Here is a 21,848-nt window from a genome sequence, read left to right on the forward strand (position 1 = left end):
ATAGCAACTACTACATGAAGCTCTGGGAGGTTTGCTGATCAGGATGTCTGCTTCTGCTTTTGCACAGAGGGTGAGAGAGCCAAGGCTTTCCAGGGTACATAGCTCATTCAGAGGAGCTTTGAAAGATGGAAATGGGTGGGGAGAGTGGGTTGACTCTGTAGCCTAGTTTCATAAAGGAAATAAGGCTTAAGCAGTCTGTTTTTCCACTGCAGCCAACTTTTGGATCCGCAAAGTGATTGTGGCCAAAACAAATGGGTCAGAGAAGTCTCAAATATTAATTTTCTACAGTATTCATAAGAATTAGCTGCTGGATAGGAGATTGTATCATAGCAGTGTCTGCCAGGAGGTAAAAGCTGCAGTGTTAACTCTATAGGAAGGTCACTACTTTGGTTTGCCAGCTGGCAGGCACCAGCTAGGCAGTCAATGTGCGTACCACAGCAGTCATAGCGCATGTGGTTCCCAGGTCAGCTGGCCGTTGTGCGAGGGAGCCTGAGGGTCTGTGCTGCGATTCTGGGCATGTGTGAGGAAAGCTGAAGGTTCTGTGGTGTGGTTCACAGAACATCAGGTAGAACTGGAGTGTTGCAGAAGAAGATTAGAGAGATGAAGAGGAACTGGGGAATGACATGACTGGAATTTGTGTGGCTTGGGCTGCTACCTCTCAGACTGTCAGCTGTCAGGATAACTGTCAGGGCACAGCTTGTTTTACAGGCGATGGGCTGATACACAGTGAGTGAGCAAGAAGCACAGGAGCTCCAGGGTGTGGGAGAAGACATACAAGGAATGGCAGAGTCAGAAGCTGGTGGCACTACAGTTGTTAAAGTAGAGAAGGGACTGAGGTGGGATGTGGTAAAAGACCAAACCAACAGTAGTTAGGAGCAACATTGCTCAGACATGGAAAGCAGTAAGTTACTTCAGCTTGGTAGGGAAGGGAGGTGAGGGATGATGGGGCAGAGGCAGGGAAGAGAGGTTTAAACAGTGTTGTGTCTAGGTGGGGTAGAGACCATGCAAAGGAGGCTGGTAAGGAGACTTAGACAAGGAATGACTTAGTGGCTTGAGCAGAGGGACAATCAGTCAGCCTTGGTTTTGGGTATATTGTGTAGAAGGAGTGATTTGGCAGTAGTCTGAGCATGGGCATAAAGGAAGGCAGGAATCGATAATTTATATATTGAAGGAAGCTTGGATGAGGGGGAAGAGAGAAGTATTGTCTTCAGTGAGGGAGAGGAACTGAGGGAAGAGAGAGGGGATTGACATGTATGTTTTAATTAAATCAATTGTACTCAAGCCTGATCCAAAGCTCATTGAAGACAGTAACTTCAAGAGACTTGTTGGAACATGCCTATGTGCAGGTATTTGTCTTGAAAACTCTTAAGATGCTTTACAGAAATGCCTGAACATCTTTTGTCTTCCATTTGTAGGGTGTACCCAGAGGTTAAATGACTCCAAGCCACATAGTAAGCCACAGAAGTGGCAAGGCTGGGATCCAACATTCCTTAAAATAGTTTTCAGTCTGGTAAACCATAGCAGTAATAAATGTCCATATATGCATACAAGACAAATCAGTGAAACTCTCAGTCTCCAATTTAGGGAGAGCATATCACCTTATTAACTGTCCATGGCTCTGGATATGCAAAATTATTGTACAGTTTCCTTCCCTCACAGAAGTTTTTTTCAAATGTTTATTGTCTGCAACTAATTCTTTTCTAGTGATCCTGTAAACGCTTTGCTTCTTCAGGATCCAGTTACTTTCTGTTACCAGCACAAACTGAGGAAATGAATATCAATCATTCAGCGATTATTTGCAGGAAATAAAAGCGTGAGATAGCAGCTGGCCTGGGACAAGAAGGAAGGACAAAAATGCGGTATTTTTTATAAGCAGAACCAAAAATGCTGTTCATGTGCTCAGATGTTAGTTTCTGAATATTGTGGAGCTTTCTTGCTTTTGTGAGCTTTACTTTCCTTGGATTAGGTCCTGCTGCTATTGAATGCAGAGGGGATATTTGCTATTAGCTTCAGTGAGAATAAGATCAAGCTATTGTCTGTGTGTTCTTCCTTGCCTTAACTGGTGCTGCTGTTTGTTAAGACACTGCAAGGGACGAAAATGCATTTGGTTTCCCAGAATCTTTCTGAGCATTTGTCTGATCCTTGCATATAGCACAGCCCCTGTGGGTGAAATAAATTCGGAGCTGACTGTTTCCATCAAAGCTTTTTGAAGGCAGTGTGAAGCCTCTGTAAAATACTGAATCTCCTCAGTCAGTAGCTGCTTTTCTGAAGTCTGCATTGTGCTTCAGGTTTTGCTAAGCCATGCTACAGTAAGCATGATGAATAGCAGGCAAATTGTCTTTGGTCACTGCTTTGGAAATCAAGATGTGTGCTGGCTCACCCCATTCTTTCGCAAATACCTTCTTATGCTACGGGAAGTATGATGGTACACCATATCCCAGGGTGTTAATTTTTAATGTCTTATGCATGTAATGGACTCAACTGTAATTATGAGTCCCATGGCACACAATTGCTACTGGCAGGATGGAAAAGATGACTGCCAGTCCATATTGCTCTACAGTTAGGGACTGAAACATTGATCGTTTCCATTCCCAAGAGCAGCAGAAACAGCTGTATGAATTTAAAGCAAAAGCTTCAATGGAAAGACAAGTAGTTGCAAGCCATTAAACGTTTCCCTGCAATCTATTAAATTTAGACTTTGCAGCATCATCCTACCGCATTGAATAAAATTGACTGAAACCTGGGTAGGGTAAAGTGGTTTTGACAAGCCTATGCTTATGTCCAGAATAATTGAAATGAATAAGCAGTTAGGCAGTGAGGCAGAGAGGAGTTAGTATAAAAATGCTCAACTTTTTTTCTCAGTAGTGCTATTTTTAACTTATGGATCTTTATTTATTTCTTGCATGAAATGTTGAAGCTGACAGCATCCTCTTCCAGGGGAAACTGTATGAAAGAACAGTAGAGCTGGGATTTTTAGGCCTGATCCTCTTGGCATATCTTGGTGGGCAAATTCCTCCTCCTTTGATGAGCTGAAATGACTTTACTAAACAGTGCAGGGCTCTTCCCTTTGGCAGATTTAATGTAGGATAAGGCCCCAGCATTCAAACTCTTGTACCAGTAGAACTTGGGTCCTGCTTTACCACCTGCTAGCGTTTCAGAATATTCAATAGATGTGGAAGGGGGTTTAGCTAAATGCTTCTCATTTTATGCTGCCTCTGAAAGCAATACTCCTATATCCCTGGTGTCACAGTAGATTGTTTTGAAATCAGATTTTTAATTTCCTTTTAAAAGTGTGGTGGCCTTTTTTGTTTTGGTTTGGTTTTGCATGTAACTCCTAAGGTACGGCTATGGAAACCATTGCAAAAGGAAATTCAGCCTGAACCCCTGGTCTTCATTCATGTCACTGGCAATAGTATCTCTGAATTCAGTGATGCAAAATCACTCCTGTACTTAGTGCACTCAAGCTTAAATCAAATCCTAACACTTTTTACTAGTGCAAGAAACAGATTTAACAGACAGGAAAAAAAACCCACCAGAAATCTTTCTCTGTGACAGGAAATCAATTTAATCCATTCGTTGTTTGTTTTTTTCCAGGCTTATATTTGGCACTCTTTACCCCGCATATTATTCTTACAAAGCCGTGAAATCAAAGGACATCAAAGAATATGTGAGTAACGAGGTTTGTGGCTGTGCTGCAGGGTTTGTTTTCTAAGATTGCTGCTCACCACATTGTAAGGTGTTGCCTGTGTTCTGGGAAAGCTTGTAAACCAGTACAAGGGGAAGACCAGCCTGAAGGTGGACTGGCTGATTGCTAGGCACAAGTCTTAAATAAGGAGGCTTGGGTGTGTGCTTCTGGCTCCTCTGGTGAGTTGATGTGCTCTTTGACAAATGTATGCTTTTTCTCTGGTGGTACGAACTATATACAGCCAACTTAAAAGGTGTTTGGCATCTAGAGCTTTGTGTGTTTTCCTTTGTTTCTGAAGAGCAGCATAAATCAAAGCCTTTCCAAAAAGCCTTGAAGCTGTAGCTGCTCATTCAAAACAAGGATCAGAGGAGGCAACTTGAAGCACAGATGACTGAATCTTCAGACAGAAACATCCTTCCTTGTGGAGCAACCTGTTTACAGACAGTTCTGGCAACTGGGTTTTCTGTCTTGTCCTTTTGCTGAAAAATCTTCCCTGGGCTGCAGTTTCTAAATGCATATGGGACCATCAGGGAAAGTGAAATGTGTGAGAATCAAAACCTCTTGGATGCTATTGGTGTCTTGTAGGATTTGTAGTGCCTTTCACAACCTGAGCTCTGTTAACTTCACTGAACCTGGCTCAGCCTCCAGATTTTGACCTTTCAATCCTCTCAAGATCCCAGGGATAACAAGTCCATTTTCTCCTCTGGGTAACAGCATAGATGGCTATCCCATTAAGTCCTTAGTGCAAGCTCAAACTGGGACCCACTGTGGCTGCTGAGATTTTTTTTCTTTCTCTCAGTCCCCTCCTTCAGATAATGGTTTTGGATATGCTGAGAATCTTAAGCATTACAGAACACATCAGATACTTAAGGCAAAATGTCCTTGCAGCCCTTGCACAGCTGTGCTTCTCAAAGTTTGTACACCCTTTGCTTGGAAATGCTGAAGACATATGCTAGCATCCCCAATCAGTGTCTGCCACTGATACTTAACGTTTCCATAGTCTGTTTTTGGAAAGTATTTTGTTGAAGGGTCCAGTTCCTGTTGGAAATTCAATTGCAAAAGAGGAACTTGTATCAGACATGTGGAGTCATGACCCAAATGTGAGAACAGCTGATCTAAGACCTGGTTTGAGCTTAGAATTGTTTTTCAGTTTAACACACCAGTTGTGGCAGTGCGTCCATTAAGGTCTGATTGAAAAAAAAAATAGTAGTAATTTACCCTGACACAATACAAACTTTCATTTATTAGTCAAAACTTTTATCACTGTAGTTTACTTTTATTCCGCTTGGTAATAGTAATTTGGATAAATGGTGTTTTAAGCTGATCCAAGCCCACCCACAGCAGATCTTGGTGTGTGTTTTAAAGTTTTGCTGGCAGTAATGTCTGAGAACTGTGCTGGCAGTGAGGCTTTGAGGGAGTTGCAGTTATGTAAAAAGTCTGGCAGAAGCTGCCCTGGGAAGATACTGCTCTCAGGCATTTGGCAGTGCCATTCTACTGCTATAACACTAAATATGAATATACATGTAAATCCCAGGAGAGCAGTTATATAGCTGAGTGACAGGTGCTCAGGGAATAATTTCAGTACCTGCAGGGAGATGGAGGGAAACTACAGGTACTGTCCCCACTGTGTTGGGGCCGTTTCAGAGCTGGTGAGATCCACATTTATTGCCACCTCCATCCTCCCTTCCCCAGAGCAGTACCTGGTGTAGGTATCCCTCTAGTACTGCCTTCTTTCCAGCCTTCCTTCACTCTGTTGCAATTATCCTAACCTTAGGTAACACAGTCCAATTCTCTTAATTCATGGATTTTCATGTATTTTACTTCCTTAAGCTTTCTAACATTCCAGCAAAGTTGCTAAGGGATCTCCATTTTTAAATATAGCTGATCAGACAACAATTTTCAGTTAAATTAACAACTTTTGTCTTACCATCTCCTTTCCTTTGGAAAGACAGATTCTTAAAGCTGTTTGTTCTTTAAGTTTTACAATTTTGCAATGGGGAAAAAAAATATTGAGGGGGAATAAAAGGTTTCTCTCTCATCTCCAGTGTTTGGATATTATTCCTCACATCATCTCTGCGGTGACAGTGCTGCAGAAGAGGCGCACCACATCACTTGATAAAAATCACTGGAAGTGCTGATGGCATATAACAAATACACTGTTCCTTTGCAGCCCAAGAAGAACTGATACTGCATACATCAGAACAGTTTATCTGTGCTTTTTAATGCCATTTAGTGCTCAGTGACAAAAATCCCCAGATTCCTGAAATACTCAAGATACTATAGTTTCCCTGACCAAGTCACAGGGCCCAAAGACTTTTCTGACCGCAAAGGAGATGGTCCATAAATCACCGACCAAACAGTCCACCCACTATATCTGAACACAGTGACAGCACAGCACGTGCTTTCACTACCAATGTGAAGTAAAATACTCTCACCTAAGGCCCAGGTAAGGGATTTAAGCTAATGCACTTGCCCTTGTCACTGCAATATGTTCAGGGTGTGGATGTGAGGAGGCACCACCACTCAAGTGATGCACACTAATTCAATAATTTGTGCTGAGTTGATTGTGCTCCTGAGCCCTGAGTCATGGGATGGGCAGTTACCTCTTTATCTCTTCCTGGCTAGTTTCCCCTGCCTGTAAATATTATGTAATTACATTTTGCCTTAACTGAAGTTTTGCCAACACCCTAGTATTAACCTTTGCTATTAAGATGAGCCAAGTGATATTTTTAATGCCCTGTGATAGGGCTGTGGTCCTCCGCTGGCTGGTGGAGCTTCCTCTGTAAGGACAGAGTCAGGCTGCTTCTCTTTTCATGAGACCAGTCCTAAAGGCCACAATCTTCCTTCCCAAGGGTGTCTGTGGAAATCTGATGTGTTACGTGCTGAGGTGGGAGGAGCTCTGGCATCTTCAAATCCACAGTAATTGTTAAATACACAGAGGGGAGGGGAAGAACCTTTTTTTCTGTGAAAATTATTCTGTGCATTTGTGCCTCTAAGAGATAGTTTGAGGCTCTTGTGGACAAATGAACCAGCTACTGTTTTTGATTACCAGGTCAAATGGATGATGTACTGGATCATATTTGCGCTCTTCACGACAGCAGAGACTTTCACGGATATCTTTCTTTGCTGGTGAGCACCAGATGGGAGAGGATCTTCGGCATGAGATGGAAAGAAAATAGAAATGTTTACAAGGGGAAAAAAGGGACACAAAGTTGCACTGCCACCTAAACATGGGGTTAGCAGCTTCAGGTACATAGAGGTGTTTTGTCTGGAGGAGCCATGCTTCCTTTCTCAGTGCTGTCATAGGAAAAGCAAGAAAGAAGATGGAACTGCTCAGTGGTATCTCATTAGTGAAGAAATCATTACAGGAGTCTCAGTCCCCTGCCTGTCAGAGAGAAGCACAGCTGATTGCCAAGTTGGATGCTTGCAGAGATCATCACATAGACAACAGCAGCTTTAACTACAGGCATAGTTCTAGATTTGCTAGCTGTGTCCTACAGTAAATACACAGACTAGGGATCAGGCAGCAGCAGCCCTGCAGCACAGGACTTTGTAAGTTGCTGTGTGTGTGGTTGTTCCTGGGATGTTTTGCCAGGTCTGTTCCTGGTTAGGTTGGGTTTACAGTATGATGGAGGACAGTGATAGTCCATACTGATGTGGGCTTTCTGATGTCAGTGGAAGGATTCCTGGTGATGTCTATCAGGTCGACAACACATAAATGCCCGGTTATCAGATTCAGTTCCTTAAATACGGATGCTCAAGTTTGGAAATGTTTGTTGCTTGGTTGCCCTTTTTAGTAAGGCCTTTCTAGGGGAAACCAGTGAGATCAGTAGACTTCACAATGAAAATCTAACTGTAGTGCATGGCCCTCACCTAAAGCCTGTTCCTGCATAGCACTGCATTCCTCTAGTGAGTCCTCCAAACAAAGAGGATTTGGGAGTACTTGGCAACATGTCAGATCTGTTGGAAAGGAGATAAAAGATGTTACTGTCTCTCTATCTAATTTGGATGCGGATCTGTCTCCACTGTGTTCATCTGGAGCTTTGGGTTTTTTTTGGAGAATGTATTATGTGGGCCTCTCGGTGTCCAGCCTATGAAATCAAATATGTTCTAGAGATCCTCAGTGAGGTGGAAGACCAACCTGGAAAATCCATCTCAGAGTCGAGCATTGCAGAGGCCCATTAGGTCAGACCTGGACACTGTATGGCCCAGTTGGCTTGGTGACAGTTCTGTGCTAGTACAGCAGGAGTCTGTCTGAGTCCAGCTGGGCTGGTGCACAGCTATCACAGGGTCTCTGCACTGCTCTTGCTTGCCCCTGCCTATAAAAGGTACTGGTTTGTCACACTGCTGGCAGCAACATGTCTGACCATATGAGGATGCTGCTGGCTGGCCAGCCTTGAGCTCTAGGCTTTGTCCTCCAGAAAAGAGTCAGGATAATCTAATCTCAAGAAGTCCCTGGCTTGTTACAGCTAAAGCATGTCCTGTTCTTAGTTAAGTCCACTGCATATTTTGCAGTGCTACCTGAAAGCCCCAGTATGACTCTGCACCTTTATGATACATGTTGCTTGGACAAAAGCTTCTTAAATTTCAGTTTCAGTCAGGTAAGTGTTATCTTAAAAGCAGAAAGGCAGAGAGATGAAAAGTGCATAAATATATCAATGACATATTGGTTTGCTGGTTTGCTCTTTGCTCCCTCATAGTGACTGAGGACGCTATGAATACAGCACCTGTGCTATTTGCATATAGAAAGCTCCTTTTATCACACAGCAGTCTCTTCCAGACCATTAAATAATGGCCCTGATACCCAAGTAAAGATTTACCTGCATGCCTAGTTGAGATGTATGCAAAGGTGAGTGGATGTGTTTTGGTCTTGGGATTCTTTAGTAAGCAAAAGCTACCCTAAGCTAGACCAGCCAGTTCCTTCCCATGCTGAGCATCTCTAATTAAGGGCAGTGGTTAAATTGGGGGCAGACATTAACAGCTTTTTTTCTTCTAGGTTTCCATTCTACTATGAACTCAAAATAGCTTTTGTAGCTTGGCTGCTGTCTCCATACACAAAAGGCTCCAGCCTCCTGTACAGGAAATTTGTTCATCCAACACTGTCTTCAAAAGAAAAGGTAATCACAGGTGCCCAGGTCCTCTCTGGGTGGAGCAGATCTAGAGTGTGTTTATTCCAGTCTTTGTATCACTCATTTTCATTGAAGGACTGGGAGCTGCCGATTCTTGTCCTCTGTCATTTTATCATCTCCTTTTGGCTGGTGTTTTCGTTCTTTGTAGTTGTTGTGTTTTTAAATACTGGCCATCTGTTCAGCACACTCACACATATTAACTCATCTTTGTGCACTTGGGAAGTTGGGAGGGAGTGGGATAAAAATACCTCCTAAGCTGCTTTGCATGTACTGGCTGAATATACCTGGAGTGCGATGTTGTGACTGGATATAACAAATAGAGAAACAGGCGCTGGCAGCCAGGGCTCCTTAACTTTGTTCCCAGCTCTGCCTAAAACACTGTACAGCAATGAGACAGAAACAGTCCAGCCAGTCTATAAAATGGGCTTAGCAAGCACTTGCCTGCCTGGGAGATGTATAGCATGCTAAGTAAGGCATGTAGCATGTTAGGTCCTGGGTTAAGAAATGTTTTGCTGAAATTAATGCTAATTTTGGGGCGGGGTTCATTACAGCTTGGATCATTTGCCTGCCTAGAAGATTCCTGTGGCTGTGAATGAGACATTGTTAGGCAGATCCATTTGGTTCATGTGAATACATGGGCCAAGAATAGCTATTGGTCATATATCAACATGCAGACTACTAAGAAACGAATAATTGTTTCCTACATTGGCAACTATGGAAATGTAAGATCTCTGTTTGGCCACAGGCAGTGCATGAACAGTTGTATCTCAGTCCTGTCCAAGAAGGACTGTAGGGATCAATCCCCTGTCTCTCTGTTTCCTGGGAACTTCTGCTTATGCTTCTCACAAGTAGTACTCATGCATTTTGGGTTGCCACCTCTTACCTGCTTGGAATAAGAAGGGAATCGCTGAACAGCCTCCAGTCCCTACTAACCCAGAACATCCAGTAGCTGAGTACTAGAAGTCATTGTCATCCATTATCATCCAGACCCATGTGTCTTGAGGGAGGGCAGGGTGAGGGCAGGTACTTTCATAACTATTTCACTGTATATTGAGCGGCATCAAAGTCCAGAAGCTCTGGACCTACCAGTTCCATAGGCATGTTGAAGGTGGCCCCTGCAGTGATGTGCAAGAGAGATCTCAGATACTTCCGAGACCAGCAGTCCTGGATGCAGGGCAGTACAGCTCCAGCTGCCTGGTGTCGTAATATGATTCTTTTTAACAATGGGGCAATCTATTTGTCTTTAGACTCCGCACATTGCAAATGGCTCCTGGTCCATTCTGCCCAGGTGGATCTATCTGTCTTGCTTCCAGGACCTATTGGTGGTGGTTGCACTATGCAAGTGTATCTGAACTTCGGGTCCCAATCTTCCATTCACAGTATAAAGGGTTCCCAAAGCCTGCAACGGGAATTACTGTTCCCCTGCAAACCTTTCCTCTTTGCAAACATTGGCTGTGAACTTCTCTCCAGCTGAGGTGGAGCAAATGGAGGATATCTATCTACCTCCATGAAAGGTGACCTGGCCCTACCGAGAATCTGAGGCTAGGAACACTCTGAACTTCTTGTGTTGTGTTTTTTGTTTGTGTGTGTTTGTTTTGTTGTCTGCTGTGACAGGAGATCGATGACTGCCTCGTCCAGGCAAAAGACCGGAGCTATGATGCCCTTGTGCACTTTGGGAAGCGGGGGCTGAACGTCGCAGCCACGGCAGCCGTCATGGCAGCTTCAAAGGTAAAGGTGCGGGTCAGGATTAGCATCTTATCTTCATCCATTGCCAACAGCAGCTACAGTGAGGAGGGGGAGAGATGGTGAGGGTAGGGATTCTCACGGTGATTTTGATCACGCCTCCCAATTTCCCATTCACCAGCCACACAGGTGCCTCTTGGGATGAAGATAGGAAGTGTGGTGCCTAGTGAACCTATAGGAGGTTGGAAATACAGGGTTAAGGCTGGGATCTGCTTCAGGTCTCTATTGAATTTTGTGTTTTCCATCAGTAGCATTAGCAATTCTGTTCATCACAGCCTGTGCTCCTCATTTTCACTGTCAAAATAGGAGCATACTTCCATGAAAGATGCTGATGTTAGGTGAACAAGTTAACACCCTAGCAGGGAAATTTTTATTTTTTTTGGTCAGCACCTTCTGCAGTGAAGGGAAAAGCCATCTGCACCCCATTTTTTTCATTTGTTATGCTGAGTTGTTGAGAAGTCTGGAGGATCTAGTGACTTACAGTTTGGGTACAGACAGAAAACAGATGTGATTTGAAGCTCATGAAGGCTAAAAGGTTGTCTGCAAGGCTTACGCATGACATATCTGGTGTATAACTCTTTGGTGACATATTTATGTAAGAGTGAATGGGAAGTGGCAATAGTCGCTTCTGGAGAATGAGTAGACACTGGTTGAATGGTCTTACTTGAGGAGGTGTATCCTGTATTCTGTTCCTGGCTTAGAGCCAAAATCAGAAAATAGCTGTTATCTCTGTTTCTTTGTTTGTGTAAAAGCTGCAGGGACTTGATAACTGCATTTTGTGGTCCTCCTCTCTGGTGGTGGATTATCATGGCTCAGGGTAGATGTGTGCAGTGACTATCCCCTTGTGTTTTGGGGGCAAGGCTTGTACAAAAGATACGACTTTCATGCAGTCAGATACAATGCTTCTTGCAAAAGGATAGTAGAAACATATGGGTAAGGTAGGTACTGGTATTAGGAAAAGCATGTGAATGGGAGTTGGAGGAAATTATTTTCCTTTGTGAAATGGTTTTTATATGACCTAAGGCACATCATTTTAGTATGTCTTGGCCTTACCTTCTGTAAAAATGCATAATACATCCTTAGGAGGCCAAATACCATAAAGTCTGTAAAGCATGTTGAATACATGGTGTTATAGAAGTGGAGAGCCCCTGGGGTGTGCCATGCACATGTAGGATCACAAGAATATGTAAAAGCTATATCCCATTCCAAAGAAAAACCAAGAATTGCCTTCCTTTTCCCTGCCAAGCATGGTGCAGGCTGTCAGGCCTGGCTTAGTTCTTCTAACTGTTCTTCAGGGGGGAGGCTCTGCTAACCCAGGCACTGCTAGCTAATCCAGACCTGCACTGAAGCCTGGGATAAATGTGGAGCTAAGGCAAAGCTGTTTATTATATGCCCAACAAAACAACATTCGTATGGCACCTCCATGGCACTTAACACTTTCGCTGCTGCTGTGTAAACCTGAAGAAGTCACACCATAGACATAAATAGGCTCTGGGAGTGCCTGTTTTGCAGCACTGCCTTTGCTCTGAGCCCCTCCTTACAAGGTGCTGCAGACTCTGTGCTAGAGCCCTTTTTAGGACACAGTGAGAAACTATGTGTGAATCCCAAAGGAACTCTAGTTCCTGTTTGGGTAGCTCCTGAGTATGAGAAGCTCAACAGTAGCCCAGATGCACAGTGCCAACCTGTTCATCTCAGGACTGTAACTGTGTCTTCATTAGCTCTTCAACGTGAATGAGCAGTCAGTACCACAGTTTTTCTTCCCACTGTTACGCTTTTCTCTTGTTTTTCTTAAGAATCTCACTGTCTTGAGATGTGGCTCTAGTGGCAATGGGAAGCTGGGTAGAAGGGAGAAAAGTCTCCGGAGTACAAGGAAGCTATTGTTTTGCATGAGTTAATGAAGCTCCCCATTCAGTGGTGGAAAAAAGAAACACTGTGACTTGTGTGGTATTGTTGTATGGCACATCTGCCAGCCTAATTTGAGAGAAAACAGTTAAGATACTGTAGCCTGTGAATGGACCAGAAGAGTCTTTCCTGCACACTACTTCAGGGAGGGGAAAATGATCTGTTGATAAGACTGAGAGGTTGTTGATGGATGGATGGATTGATTGATTTTTAGAGCAAAGCAAGGACTTTCATGTCTTTGCTTCAGCCTTGACATTTAAATTACTCTGAGTATGTGAGGAAAAATAGGCCTCTTGGCTTCCTTCGGCACTTCAGTACGTGGCCTCCAGCAAGTTCCTGGCTTCTGTATGCCTCAGGGTGCAGATCCAAGAGACAGGGTGAGCTGATCTAACAGCTTTCCTCCAGAATGGGATAATGCTCCTGCTCCCAGTGAGTTACTGTGCACCAGCTCTTTGGACCTCCGCAGGTTATCTCTGATTTATCAGAAAGCTAATCCAGAAAGAGAAAGAAAGGGAATACTGTTTTTTGAGATCACAAATGTGTCTCGAGTACCTGAGCCAGCACAAGGGAAGGGATGAAACTGCATTATGAGGAGTATGACCAGAGGGGAGGAAAGCAAGATCATCCCTTCTTGGTTGTGGGAAGCAGATTAGCTTTGCTGCTTATGGAACCACACCTTAATACATTTACTCTTCATGGTATAATAGTCAAGAATGGTTAAAGCAGCTTCCGTCCCTTGCCTTTCTCACACTGAAATTGTTGTCTTTCGGGCAGGGGGAGCTGAATGGCTGTGATTTACAGCCTGATGTGTTGAAGTACAGAAGTGCTGACCTGGGGTTCCTCAGGTACTCAGGATGTGAGAAGTGAGTGGTCGGGTGTGGATGTGTCTCCTTTTAGCTGTTCCTGCTGCTATGAAAAGAGAGGAGTGATACAAGCAGGTATGGGTGGTAACGGCTTTCTCTTGCCTGAAAACAGGTTTTCAGCTGCTCTTAAATGTATGTCAATGCCCTTAATTGCTCACTTGAGAAGGAGGTATAACAGAGCTAGATTATTCTGCATGAGAGAAGTTTAAATGGCAAATTATCTGGAAACCACTTTGAGGAGACAGATGCCACACAAGACTGCAGTGCTGTCCTTCAGGGGAAGTTTCCAGGGGGAGAGGAAAGAGCATACTATTTCTAAGGCTTATACTGGCTTTCCCAATGCCAAGGTTTAAGGGTATCCAGCTACCCTGTGATAAGTGTTGAGTGTTGATGGGTTAGTGAGCCCTGAACAGGTTCATTGGGTTTCAGCCTTTAAATGGAACATGTTAGAATTGGAACTTAGAGAGATGACCATCTATTCAGAAGCACTGAGCTCCTGCAGCTGCCACAGAAAATATGTCTTTTAGCAGCAAGTCAGTGTGAGGATCTGTTTTATTTCCTGCTTTGCTTGGATTAATGGGTGAGAAAAAGATACTTTTGTTATTAAGAAATGGACCCTCAGGCTTTGCAGATCAGTATCTTCTAGTAGCAAATACAGATTTTGCTGCTGGGCTGAAAGTGTACTCTGTACAGACCTGTTTTCAGCAAATTAGCTTAAATCCAAAGGCTCCTGTACTTGGAGACATGTCTTCCACTGTGCATAGCTGTCTTCTCCTGCCTCTCTGAGCTGTGGTAACTGATCTTGTGTACCCACAGGATCCATCATGTTCTTTTGTCTTTCATGTTAACATCTTTGGGTAAAGCCCATCTCTTTGTTCTTTTTATCTGTTATCTTTTTTTTTTTTTTTTAAATCCATCACCTTTTTATTTATGCAGCACAATGCAGCTGGCTGATTACATTTGTGTGTAACAGGCTGCTGCTTACATGTTTGCCACATGCTGAGGTGATGCAAGCTGTGCAGAGCCATGCCTTCCTTATCTCTGATCCTCTGGCCCTTTCCCCTTTCTATCTTAAACAGCGTACAGTTTTAGTTAGCCAACTGCAGGCTTGTCTGCCTTCCCCTTCCTCCTGCTCCCTTCCCCTGCTCTGTTTTGTTTTGAAGCCACAGTTGTGCTAACACTGGCACAAACCTGTGCCAATTCATTTTACAGGCTGAGGAGCTGTCAGTGTCCCAAGTACCCTGAGTCTGCCCAGCTGGCTCGCTTGGGTGTTTTCTCTCTCCACAGAGTCTATTTTTGAAGCTCTAAGCAGACAGAGCATTGGAGATCTGCTCTTATTACCCGTACTAGGTGCTCAACACAGATCTTTTCCCTGCCACCAGCAGCCTGCATCCCCACCAAGGAGCATAATCTCATTTGGGACTCTGTAATCCTGTCCTCATTGCTTGGTCATTCTGTCACATGCTGTGACTTCAAGTAGATCAGTCCTAAGTGGCAGGATTAGATGACCGAGCAGTAAATCCTGTTGCTTTTTGTGTGTTTTCAGTTAGTTCCAACTAGTTCAGCCATTCCTGTTCCCAAAGAGCCCTGGGCACTGACCACCACCTTCTTTCCAGCTCACCTCGAGGGAGAAGAGAGGCAGAAAAGGAGCCTGCTTTTGGGTCACAGCAGAAGGGAAGAAGCAGCAAGGCTGTTACAGCCCCAGTAGTGGGGCAGGTGCAAGACCTTGGCCAGCCAATGGAGCTGACAGATGGAGGCCTGGACATAAGTGGGCTTTTCCTTGGCACCAGTCAGCTTTTCCAATGTAAGCGGCTGGGACACTTATGTGGCTGCAGTGAGGAGGGGTACCAATGGCTAGGAGGCAGCACCAGCCTTCTCCAGCACACTCATATGTACTCCCTTGCTGTCACCATGCTCCCAGCACTTTTTCATGCTCTGTCTGTCACCCTGAGGCTCCTACCACTTGCTGCCTTGCCCTGTCCCCAATCCCCAGCTCTTCTCCCTGCTTGCCTTCTCAAGATGCTGCCCAGCCCTGCCATTGCCTCCTCTGTCTCTATGACCTGCCCATCATCAGGGTTTCCCAGATCCTGTTTGCATGTATCCTTATTCCTCACCCTGAACAAACCAATTCTGCCAAACAGGCCAACATCTTTCCCTACCCTCAAGACAAATCCTGCTCCCAACCACTTACCCATTCCGGAGCTGCAGCCTCAACTTTGTTCTTCAAAGGAGAGCTGCAGGAAACATCGCACAGCCAACAGATCATCATAACCCAGAGGTTTCTGATAACGTACCTTCCTCTGTCCTTCTACGCTCCCGTCTGTAGGGCACGGACTATTTGCACAGCAGCTGGTGCTATGGCCCATTGCGTGCCCCTTGGTACAGCCTGCCTTTAAGAAGGGGAGTGGGGCACAGCGTGTTGCTGGCAGTGGGTGCAGTGTCTTGGCAGGAGATGATAAATGAGGTGGAGGGAGCAGGCATGCATGATTGGTGTTGATGAAAAGCCTGTTTGTGCCTAATAAGTCTGAGAAACAGTCCAGGAGCCTTTCATGCATGGAGAAACGTGGCTTGCGGTGCTGCCAGAGCTAGCAATCACTCTGGTTATCGGTTAAAAGGACCAGGCATGCAGACAAAGTCAGGAGGGTTTCAGTATGTGCATCCACCTCTAACTCTCAGGAGTGCAGTGTCAGCAGTTTCCAAACTGCTTTAGCTTGCCACCACCAGTCTGGTCTGGCATTGTCACTTCCATTTTCACCTTTGGTCTCACCCATCCCCTAGGGGGTTGCAGCTCCCCTACTTGAGGGTCCCTTAGCGCAATAAATGTATTGGGAAGTTTCCCAGTGCATTTGCTCATTTTTAAAGCCAGGCACTTGAAGGGAAGTGCTAGTGATGATTTAGATTTTATCCTCTGTAATCAAACAGCATCTTTTCATTTATTTCTAGTATCTGGCTGGTATAGCCGGTGCAACTGCCTGAAAGTCAATATTTAGATCCCTGATTTTCCATGAGAATTGAGACCTAGTTTCTGTGGGAGTTTGGAGCAAAAACGTTTATGGGAGAGACATTACCTTTTGTGACACGACAGTGGAGAACTGCACTTTTACTTAATTGGGAAAGAGGGAAGCAGAGGGTGGGGAGCATCCTTTCCTTTAAGATGCTGGATAAAGCCTCTTTGTAATTATTAGATCCCACTGCTTGACAGGAGAGTGTTTCTTCATGTACGAAATGTATCGGAGGGCAGTTCTGACCAATCTGCTAGCTACCATATCTGTAATGGCCACATTGTGTGTCCTGGTCTGTAACATGATCAAGAGCTGCAGAAGTCAGAAGTGATTTAGAGTACACAGTTTGAGAAACCTTTGGGGACCCATTAGCGTTGTCTCAGAAGGGCTGACTGAGCATGCTACTTTTGAAAGTAGCTTCCTTTAAAGGATTTCCATTTGGGATCCAAAATCAAAGATCTCACGGCTGAGCTATGTTACATCAATAAAAAGGAACAACAAATGGCTTTCTTAAACCATATGATAGAGTGCCACTGATCACAGTATTTTGTGAACTGTTCTGTCATGGTGTGATGTATCTTTCATTCTTAAGTCTTTGAGAATCTGTTTTTCCCAAATCATGAAAAACCCAGTGCTGTTTGAGCTACCATCCAGATAGCTGTTTCTAGTTTATCTCTCTTGTTGGCTCTTTCATTGGTGTCTCCAAGAAGCAGACAATAGCCAGTGAACACCCAAGGCAGCAGAACCAAACAATAAATTTATACAGAGAGACTAGGCTGGGAGAGACAATAACAAACAGTTCCCAGGAGAGGAAATGAACTGCACAAACAAAAAGGGTGGATGAAATTAAGTTTCCACCATCAACATTAACGTCAGCTGGTTTCCCTTTGAGTCTTTAATACTGTCTGACACCTCCAAACTGGGTGGCTGTTTCAGGCTAGGCATGGCACGCAGGCCCTGGCTGTAAGGATATTGCTTTTAGGATATTTTTGTTCATGTGGTGGCAGAAGCAATTTCCTCCTTCACTGAGGCCTGTGCTCAAAGCACAAAGCAAATGTTTTTGCTCTTAGCAGGGCCTGCCTGCAGCCAGGCGTGATACTGCACCTGCGTGCAAACACCCGCTTGTTGCCATGAGTAATTCCCCAGTGTTACTCTACTTCTCAGAAGACCTGTCAGTCACCAGGAGGTCAGTCCTAAATGACTGCCACGTGTCCCCCACCTAATCCTGTGCCTAAATTAGTCATAAATGCACTCTGTTCTTAATGATCTTAAGTGGATTACCGAGGTGGCCAGACACTGGGGGTTTCTCCAGTGGGGAGCATCGGTCAAGTGCAAGGAGTGGAATGGCAGCCTGTTGTGTTTATAATTTGCTGTACTCTTTAAACACACTTGCTAGGTAACACCCTGTCAGCTGGGGTTTTGGAGTGGTTTCCCCACCTCTCTGGGAAAGCTGAGGAAGGGACAACCTACATTCAAAGGTGTAGCCCACAGGTGGGTGTCCCTGCTTTTTATGTGTGTGTGAGTCCCTGCACATGGTGCTAGTGTCTCGCCTCGATTACTTATGCTTCACATAGATCTTATTTGCAAAGCTTTTATGTGCGTTGCCACAATGGCTCTCTTTTTTCCCTTGCTAGGTCTCTCAGCTACTTCATTTACACTTGTATTTGGACCAGGAAAAAGGGCAGGTAATCTGCTGAGTGCTTATACTAATGCCTAACTAACATCTGCCTCTACATTAGACTAGTTTGAACTGTTTTCAGCTGAGACTGGGCTGAGGCCAGACGCTGTCTGCTCTATTTCCAGTGGGTAGATCCTGCGTGCTGAGCTTTAAAAGCCTGTCTTTGATCTCATCAGCAGAATGCCTTCCAAGTCCTCCTCTGGCAATCAGAGAGACTCCAGCAACCAGGCAGGGAGCTTTGTATGTGGAAAACCCACTTAACTCAGGTTGTTGCTACTGCATTAGCCAAGCTGCTGTGTTCGCTGTTGTTTTCTCGCTAACGGGTAAAGGGAGCCTCTCTCCCACTGCTGTAATCCCATTAGGGTGGTTGGGGTTGCAGTTGAGCTAGTGAGGCCGGGGCTTGGCTCAGAAGTGAAGATGCACTTCTGCAAGCACTTTCTGATAGGTGTGGTTGGGGAAGTCCTGTGGACACCATAGTGATAACTGACATCCTAGGAACATGCACTACACCTTGTAGTGAGTATCTGAAGGATGGAGGCTGTAACATGCATGCAGACATGTCTGCTAGCGTGGAGGGGAGCTGCTAACTAAAGTTACAGCAAAAAGATAGGAGAACATTAACAGGTTTAGTATTGTGCTGGAAGTGTGGTGAGCGTGACTTAATGTTCTCTTGCCTGGCCTTTAACTACTGATCTTAGGATGCATAAGGCCAGAAGATGCCATCCTGTATTAACACTGATCATATTAAAAGCTTCTCTTTTATGACTTGACGTTTATTGGTTCCTGATTTATGTCACTTCACCATGCTGTGTTATAGTTTCCACAGCTGTAAAATGGGGTTTGTACATATTAGACATGTTTTGAAGCCTGAATAATGTCTACGGAATTATTTTGGATTGTCAGACTGAAGGTATGAGAAAATCTAGACACTGTTATTTGTTTATATTCTGATCCTATTTAGTGGAACTGTTATATAAATTGCAGATTTTTACATTATGTTCCTAGGTTGTTGTTTTTTTTTTTACCCAGACCCTATGTAAAGCTACCTACATATGTGGAGTATTTTTAATGAATAATTCAATTGGATGTAGACCCAGTTTTTCCAGACTCCTGAATCATCTCCCTCTAGAAAGTTTTACTTCAAATGTGAATGCAGAGATTAATTATAGAGAGGTAAAGTAAGACAATTCCAGATATTCCAGCTATTTCTGAAGGAATGCCTTTGACAGTGCCTGTCACAATACTGACTTCAGTTTTTGGAAAGATTTGATCCTTCCAAGCAAATACTGGTTGCATCAGTGTTTGTGCTCTGGGCCCACAGTTATGTTCATTTCTGGAGATGACGATGTCTGCAACGTTTAGAGGAAGGTACCTGAAGAAGTCTGCTTTCAGCTTGTGCCATACCTTCACCTATGTGGTGAACTTTCCTACAGGCAAGAAGATCAGATGAATTTGGGAGCAGGTACACTTACAGGGAGCAGGGAACAGAGAGACACCTGCTCCTAGTTGTTGCCACCGAAACCTCACCATCTAGTGAAACCACTGTCTATGGGATCAGAAGTGCTATGCTTATGGGGACAGTCTGTGTCCTAGGAGAAGCTGGATGAGGTAGAAGTCAAGTCTGGGCAGGTAGTCTTGTGCCTAGGGAGAGTAAGGTGCAGTCTTCCAGCACCACTTAATGCTTGTGTCCTCTACCAGGGGATGAAGTCCCCAAAATACAGGTCCCACGCTGCCAGCACAATCATCCTGACATGTCACTTGGTGTTCAGTGATGGGAGAGGGAGAGGTGATGTCATCCATAGTCCCACAGCCCTCCCAGTCCCCATTTTCAAAAGCTTGTATAATAACATAATGCTGTTTTGCTGTTGACACAGTCAAATATCACCCCAGCTACTGTCGTGATATTACTGCTGTCGCATTCTCTAGGATAAAACTAGCCCAGATCTGTGTGGACATGCTGCAAACATGCCTCTGGCCTGCAGCGTGGACATAGATAGCTTCGGGACCTGGATCTTCTCTCTGTGCAGACACACTCTGTGCTGAAATTCCTGGGACATCTCCCATGTCTGTAGCAGTTGGAAGAGCATCTGTGTGCTCACGGCCAAGACAGTAAACAACTATCCCCGAAACAGCTGCTCTTCATCTTCCATATAACTGTTTCAACCAAACACTGCCCAAGATGTGTGCTGTGCTAAATATATTCTGTTGTGAAATAAAGCTATTAACTTGTTTTTTCTTTTGTTAATATGTGATAAGTCTTATTGTGGAATAATAAGCATTACAGCTGGATAAAATCTTTATTGCTAAAACAGATAGCTACAGCAGTGCAGACCCTCACAGTGCTGGCTTTGCAAATGTTTGTAATTTCATATACAGCAGCTGCTTATCTGACAGGGAAATTAAGGTTGGTAGCAACATTTGCCGTTTTACTCTGAAACCATCCTGATTCTGTTGTAATCATCTTTGATTATCACACTTTCTGTCATGTTTCTATCTGGGGTCAGGTAGAAATGTGGCAACTGGGAAAGAATTGTGTTATGTTGTATCCTACGAGCAATTTCATCAAGTCTATCTCTACACAGACTGAAGGTGCAAAACTTTGAAGGAAAGTAAATGGGAGGGAAGTCCGCAGGCTTTCCTGCGTGTTGTTTCCTCACTTGGCCTAAACCTTTGCTATTCCTGCCATTTCTGAGGTTTGGACAAACTGCTGGAATGGTAGGAACAGTAATATTTTGCTGTTATCTATGTGATAAGCAGCCTTTATCTTTGCTGTTATAAATTCAGGTTAAATTAAAGCAAAAATCAAGAAAAGGCAATTTTAAAATTTCTTTCCTGGAGAAAATCAAAGTTGTTTTAGCACAGCTGCTGTGGCTGTTTAAGGCTGTGGTTGTGTACTATATGCTGATGTTACAGACCCACAAGATGACAAGCACATACCAGGCCCTTGTTGTTTTATAGCTTTCTCTGAGGCCTTTGATCATTATATGCCACTATATCACAAGTTGCAATGCAAGAATATTAACATATCTTCTTCATTTTCAATGCAAAAGGGCGCATTAGTGTCATCATCCCTGCCAAGTTGGTCTGACACATGAATCTTGTCTCTAATCTGACTCATGTTCGCATACATAAATCGCTTGGTGGAATGAAATGGTATTTGGGTAGCTGCTGAGCAGAGCTGCTGGGAGGAGGTTAAAAGCTTGAGCACTGCTGACACTTGAGCTGGTGGTGTGGGAGCAATACAGGACTCAGGTTACAGCAGCTTGTCGATTGCTAACCCTCCAGCTTTGCTGGTCCAGGCATTCTGCAACAGCAAAATACTGTTTAGTCTGATTGCTCTCGCTAGGGGTCTGTCTGTTGTAGTCAGGCTGCAGGGTAGGGTGTCCTGTGTTAGCTTTAAATCAGCTGCTGAGAATAGGATAGTGGTGCAGGAATTCAGTGCAAGCTACAAAACCCATCCAGAACTCTGCTGCTCTGAGCTCTGGGCAGCTGAGATCACCCCCAGCTAACCAGCCATGCAAGGAGATTTCAGTATACCAGCCCAGTAACAGCTGGAGCCATGAACTGCAGAATAAATGTACATTAGACTGGCCAAAGAGGAACAACTTGAGATGCCACTTGAAGTGAGAACGTCTCCCAGGAGTGGCTCAGCCACAGGAGTACCCAAAATTCAGACATCAACTCTTGTGGCAGGTTGGAGAATGCAATAGCATAGGTGAGATTTTTACAGAACTCCTAGGACTCCACTGCCAAATATATAAAATCAGCAAAATAAAATGTCTTGGTATACAAGAAAAAAAGCCCCATCCATTTAAAATACTTCAGAAGGTGGAACAGGGTAATGGA

At 44.3% G+C, this 21,848-nt stretch overlaps 1 protein-coding gene across 14 annotated transcripts in view; it reads left to right on the plus strand.

The window, feature by feature from the left end:
• REEP1 (receptor accessory protein 1) overlaps positions 1–21,848 on the plus strand; it is a 70,518-nt gene that overhangs the window by 24,011 nt on the left and 24,659 nt on the right. For 10 of the 14 annotated variants that reach the window (XM_055796006.1, XM_055795995.1, XM_055795999.1 and 7 more), the window contains 5 exons: positions 3,595–3,667; positions 6,738–6,814; positions 8,682–8,802; positions 10,429–10,542; positions 17,959–18,009. In XM_055796006.1, the coding sequence (XP_055651981.1) occupies positions 6,747–6,814; positions 8,682–8,802; positions 10,429–10,542; positions 17,959–18,009 (354 nt within the window). In that variant the 5' untranslated portion in view covers positions 3,595–3,667; positions 6,738–6,746. The other 4 variants (XM_055796000.1, XM_055796005.1, XM_055795998.1 and 1 more) reach the window with 3 other exon arrangements.

Source organism: Falco peregrinus, chromosome 2, assembly GCF_023634155.1.
Source record: "Falco peregrinus isolate bFalPer1 chromosome 2, bFalPer1.pri, whole genome shotgun sequence".
NCBI classification, from domain to species: Eukaryota; Metazoa; Chordata; class Aves; order Falconiformes; family Falconidae; genus Falco; species Falco peregrinus.